Source organism: Orycteropus afer, unplaced genomic scaffold, assembly GCF_000298275.1.
Source record: "Orycteropus afer afer isolate SDZICR_OR568_19922 unplaced genomic scaffold, OryAfe1.0 scaffold00256, whole genome shotgun sequence".
Classification (NCBI taxonomy): domain Eukaryota; kingdom Metazoa; phylum Chordata; class Mammalia; order Tubulidentata; family Orycteropodidae; genus Orycteropus; species Orycteropus afer.
In genome coordinates this window covers 4,430,035-4,436,034 of record NW_006921843.1, presented here as the reverse complement: position 1 = coordinate 4,436,034, position 6,000 = coordinate 4,430,035, and the positions used below count along the sequence as shown (strand labels likewise).

The window sequence follows — 6,000 nt, the reverse complement described above, 5'->3', positions numbered from 1 at the left end:
TAAGCTTCACTGGTTTTAATTCTCTAGAGAACCCAGCCTAAGACATCTTGCCAGGGCTGTTACTGGGTTTGCTTTGACCTAGCACCTGGCTCCTGGACCTAGGTCTTTGTATTGTTACTTGTGGTAGAACCTCCCTTTCTCCCCAATTCTGGTTCCAGGACCTCCTCTGATACTCTGCACTTGATTTCTACCTGTGCTTTTGCAGAAAAGAGCACCCCAGGACAGTAGCTGTCTGCCCACCAGCACTATTGCCTTGATTGAGAGAGACTGTTTTATTGCTGGGCCCTGCCTGAGGTCTGAGGTGCCCCTTGCTGGCTATTTGTCAACCTCCCAAACAGTGCCCACTCCAGAGCTTCCTTCTACATGCCTACTATGATGCTTCCCCTCATCCCATTCCAGAAGACGAATACGTTCATATGAACATCCGATCTACTACCCACATTCACTTGCAGAAAGTTCACTTTCTAGATGCTTTGCTGAAATACATCCATTCTGTGCAATGGGAGGGACACTGTATGACTTACATACCACCATGCCATCTGTTGAATTGCTACCTTGAACTCCAACTTAAAATCTGTTATTCTTTTTAACTTATCACGAGCTTGTGTTTCCATCCCAGCTAGGTTGGAAAGTCCTCAAGAGCAGAGTCTACATCTCTATTCATATCCTCTCTTGTGCCTAGCATGAGGTCCTCAACTCACATTTGTCAGCTGTTTTTTTTTTTAATTAACTTAACAATGTGTATCTTACAGCAAAGAACATTTCCTGTAAGAAACCACCTGCATAGGAAAGACCAGATGAATCTCTAAGAACCATGCCTAAGGCCTAGCCTTGTGTCCAAGCATAGCCAAGATTCCCTTGGTCACTCATAGTGTTAGTACTAACCATTTTTCCGATCATCATCACGTAAGGCCCCAGGTACTTGTTGACACCAAAGATATCCAGGACACGGATGTACCAGAAGATTATGTCCACACAGTAGATCACTCGGCCATAGCCCATGTATGGCTGATTCTGTAGGCGAAGGATGACTCCAATCATGAACACAGAGATAGCCACAAGGTCAGTGATGTTCCAGTACTCCTGAAGCCAAACTTTTATCTTCTGGCTGAGTTTGCCTGGCTCTGACATGAGGATCTGAAATGCCAAAGTACACATAAACTAACAGTGTTGTGCGACAACCTCGTCTTCTTAGACTTGTGGACAGGTAAAAATGGTGGAACATTCCAGGACATCTGGTCCCATTTCCTGCTTAAGACCGCTAAACACCAGTCTTCTCAGGCAGAGAATGATATTTATATAGGAGAATTCCATGGAAATCTCTGTATTCCTAGAGTCAGTGTTTCATAAACATCACCATCAGGAAATGCCTTCTAAATTATATCCTTCTGGTGTACTTAAAGCAGCTTTCTTTTGTAAGTATCTAGACATGTGCCTGCTAGCTTACGTTCCAGTGTTAGTAGAGAATAAAGACTCCAGAGCAGAGATGACCCCTGCATGGTTCCACAGGGGATGACTCACCCCAGGGAAGATGGCAGAATTGGGCTCAGAGCTGTTTATTTGCCAAATTCCTTTACAACTCAGATGTGAGACATCAGGAGAAAGTTTAACCTGGTTTTCCTGCACTTGAGACATAAGCTTTGGAAAATTACCACTGATTAAAGGGATACTTTCTCAGAGTAAAATTGGAAATACTTAACAAGCAACATGGTTTTAGCACTGTAAAAATGGTGTGGTGGGGTCATCTGACCTCCTCGTACTTCATGAGGGAGAAGAATCACTATTAGCAGCTTTAGCCCAAGGCTGGTTCCTATGAGGCAGAGGATATACCTGTGTCCTCTCGCCAACCTTTTTTTTTTCAACCAATTCTGACACCAACTGTCCTTCCTGGTTACTCTCTACTGGGTTTGATAATTTGTTGTCATTGGTACACAGAACTCACAGACAATACTCATAATTATAGAGTTTATTAATTAGAGAACTAACAAGGTTACAGTTCAGGATCAGAAACGACTCATGAGACAGTTCTTTGATCAGGACAGCTTCTCAGTCATGCCTGTAGGAAGGACTCTCTCTGGCCCCTGGGCCCCTGGGCCTCTTGGGGCAGCCAGTCCTCTGCCCTGCAAAGACAATTGTTACAAAATTCTTTATCACAGCCAATAAATGCCTGGAGGCATGACAAAGGCCCTCAGCTCTGTCACTATGTGGGCCAGGAAGTGCACCACATCATCTCCTGCCAATCTCTTTTCTTTTAAAAATTGATGTCTTTATTTCTGCTTGCTTTTCTCTCCTTTTATCTCAAGTAAGGATGTGACTTGAACAGGAGTGGTAAGGGTGGTGACTGGGTAAGTTTTGTGACTTGAGTCATATCCTCTGGTAAGGCTCTAGTAGTGACTCAAGATACATTTCACCCTAATGTTGCCTCATTAACATAACAGACAACTTACTCCCAAATGAGACCATAACTATAAACATAGAGTCTAGGATTACAACACACACAGTGAAAGATAATTACATCAGATAACAAAACAGAGGACAACCACACAATACAGGGAATCATGGCCTGAAGAAATTGACACATAACCTCAGCCATCACAGGTTCCAGACACCTTATTTGTATGGTCCCACTCAATCTTTGTGTGGGAGTGACAAAGACAATGGCTAGAAGGGCCATACTAAGAAATTCATTGCACTAGCCATGTGCAGACTGATCCCAGTGGACTCAGCTGTAGTGCTGGAGCACGCTGGGGAACTGTAGTGCCAGGAGATATTCCAGAAGGTAGGTCTCAGGGACTCCAGTGGTGAGATGAGTCATGGCTATTTACCAGCCAACACAGAAGGGAATAAGGAGCTCTGGTGGTATAGTGCCTAAGGCATTTGACTGCTAACCAGAAAGTTGGTGGTTCAAACCCATCAGCTGCTCCATGGAAGGAAGATGGGGCAATTTACTTCCATAAAGATTTACTGCCTTGGAAACCCAATGGGGGTTGCTATAAGTCAGAATCTACTCAATGGCAGTGAGTGCAGAAGGGATTCAATATTTTAATAATCAGTGCACACTGGTTAATGGCTGCCTCTTCTTTCCTATAACTGGGGCTGAGCTCCTGGAGCAAAGAAGAGTGTCTTACTGAAGGGCTGACTTTTAGTAGTATCATGAAGCATCACTAAAATAGGCAAGGAAGCCATTTGGGAAATCATAGCTGTAACATGTGCAGACTTTGAATACAACCCACTAGAGAAGAAAGAATAGTAGTAGACAAGATGGCTTGTAAATCATTGCAATTGCAGTTAAGTGAACTCTGACTCACAGAGACCTCATATGTTTCAGAGTAGAATTGTGCTCCATAGGGTTTTCTTGGCTGTAATCTTACAGAAGCAGATCACCAGGCCTTTCTTCCATGGCACCAATGGGTAGATTTGAACCTCCAGCTTCAGGTAGTAGCTGAGCACAAACCATTTGCACCACCCAGAAATTTTCAGGATCTCATTAAACACTCATTGCCATTAGACACCACTCACATCAAACTCACTCTACCTGGAAGAGATTTTCAGTCATATTTTTCAGTTCAGTGAAAGATTCAATAATAAGTCCAAAATTATGGTAATGGTTCTATGTGAGTGGGAGAAATAATTTGAAATATGTCTATGAATTTTCAACAAAATTTTTTTCTTGGATAAAAGTTTTCTCTTTGTAAGATAATCTAGTGAAGTAAAACTTGTGAATTATATTAGAAAGAAAGCTACCTGGCCCAAATTTCTTCTGCCACCTCCAGAGATTGGTTTACATTTTAATTTTAAACCCTCTGTAATGTAAGGATCATGTATTTAATGGCGTCTGTTCCTTTAGTTGAAAATATTGTTTGCTCTGTTATCAGCAGATGTTTTGGTGCCCTGCACATATCCCCTAGAGTTCTTTCACCAGGTGTGTGCGCCCATTCCCATATGTTGCAGTGCTACAGTTATGCTCACACCTGCCACCTCAGGAGGCTTGGATAGTTGGAGCTGCCTCTCCAATCGATGCCAATAACTGATGGAGGTTGGATGCAAAACTCCACTCCCTTGGCTCAAGGTGGAACAGAGTCTATGGTGTCCAATACACTCAGAGCCACTTGCAGAATTAGATAGGGGACAGATTCCTCCTGAGACCACCCTTCCCATAGCCCTCCTTCACATGGCTCTCCTGAGAACCCTCCTTAATAAATCACTTGCACATGACTCCCCATCACAGGTTGAGGGATCTTGACCTGGGACAGTTGGTTCAGAATGACAAGTTACAGGAAACATTTCATCTCCTGCATCTCTGTGTTTCTAGTTTTTTCTTAATTGGTACATCTCAAGTTCCTGGCAGTGTTTATCCAGACCTGTTTTATCACTAACCATCATTTACTTTGCCTTGTGTCATGATTTGCTAGTTCTTTCAAATTCAGTTGGAAGCAGAGACATAGAAATTTTAAGCAAGTGAATGTAATAAACTGGGGATTGTGACACTGCTAAAGAAAAGTCTCATGGTGCAGATAATGTTTATGAAATATTTTTGCAATAAAAAACCATATCTAATTTGAAGTCAGTGGTTCATGGGGCTGGGCTAGGCCTTTGGAGTCCTTACCTCTCGAATTTTCTCTAGGGCTAGGGTCACAATGTAGGAGATGACAACCCACTCCTGGAGGGAGGGCCAGCGGTCCATCCGCACCAGGATGACGTAATTAAACAGTAGGAGATAGCCTAAGTATGATATCTGAAAGAAAGAACAGCTATTAGCAGTGTTTGGTAATGTGCTAAAATAAAGTTTTGAAAACCTATTTTCAAGTTGACACATCTTCTAAAACAAAGTTTTGTTTCCAATGTGACTGACTCATTTAGAAGAAGGCTTCTGTTCAAATCATCAGTATAGTAGAGAAGTTTGAAGCAAGTTGGGAGCCATTTTATCATTATGTGAACCCTGATATTTCATTTTCTACATGGAGATGTGGGTGTTGGTACTATAATCCTCATGGCGAAATTATGAAGTTGCACAAAATTAGATAAATAGTGAAAATTTTAATAATTTAATGGTGTGTAACCTGTTGTTGTTATGTGCCGTGGAGTTGGACCCAACTCATTAGCAACCCCTCCTTGGGTTTCCAAGGTGGTATCACTACGGAAGTAGATTGCCCCACCTTCCTTCTGAGGAGTGGCTGGTGGGTTTGAACCACCAGCCGTCTGGTTAGCAGTCAAGTGCCTTAGGCACTACACTACCAGAGAAACTGGAAAATGTTACTTCCTCCTTGCTGCCTTGAAAATTTCCCTCTTGAACCTTTTACTACTGATGAGAGGTTGGGAGAAGGGAGGCCATATTGATGAGTTGTCTGACCAGGCACACAGAGCTGTCCCATAAATTCCCTCTGTTAGCACTCACATGTCTAATGATGTCCTGTGGCCACACTAGGGTCCCTGTGTTTGTGGCAAAAAAAGATGGAGTTGGGGTGGGGGATGGGTGAGTTGTATGAGGCTGAGGTATGGGGTGGGAGAGGTTGTGTGGGGTTAATTTACTGTGAATCCGACAAAGTTTCAGCTTTAGGACCTCACTGGCACAGTCCCCTTCCCAAGTCTTGGGGAGGCCCTAGCAATTGTGTATTTATGATTCTGTAGCCTTTTCTTTTTCTTTGTAGATTCCCACTCCCCTGTCCACCAAACTGTATGTTTCAGGTCCAACAAAACCTGGATCCACTGTTGAGATTGACAGTAAAATTCCCTGTATCCACCACCTATTACTTGCAAGAGGATTAGAGCCAGAGTTCTCAAACTTTGGGGTTCATCAGAATCCTCAGGGAAGCTGTACAATGTACAGATGTCCTCTTCAATGCCCAGAGACAGTGTTCAGAGGGTCTGGGTGAGGCCAAGATTGAGAAACCCAAGACAGTGTCTGCTGGCCCCCTGGCCTACTCTCTTCAGCAGCACCAGTAGCTAAGCTCTGCTACAGGTTGGGCCCAGTACAGGAGCTCAGCCAGCTCTGAGTGGAAG

General features: G+C 43.3%; 1 protein-coding gene across 1 annotated transcript in view; it reads right to left on the bottom strand.

Annotated features, from left to right (window-relative positions):
* TRPM1 (transient receptor potential cation channel subfamily M member 1) overlaps positions 1 to 6,000 on the bottom strand; it is a 219,368-nt gene that overhangs the window by 69,732 nt on the left and 143,636 nt on the right. The window contains exons 20-21 of the mRNA XM_042782188.1: positions 4,607 to 4,735; positions 886 to 1,137 (exon numbers count right to left, since the gene is read on the bottom strand). Of these exons, the coding sequence (XP_042638122.1) occupies positions 886 to 1,137; positions 4,607 to 4,735 (381 nt within the window). The remainder of the gene's footprint in view (positions 1 to 885; positions 1,138 to 4,606; positions 4,736 to 6,000) is intronic.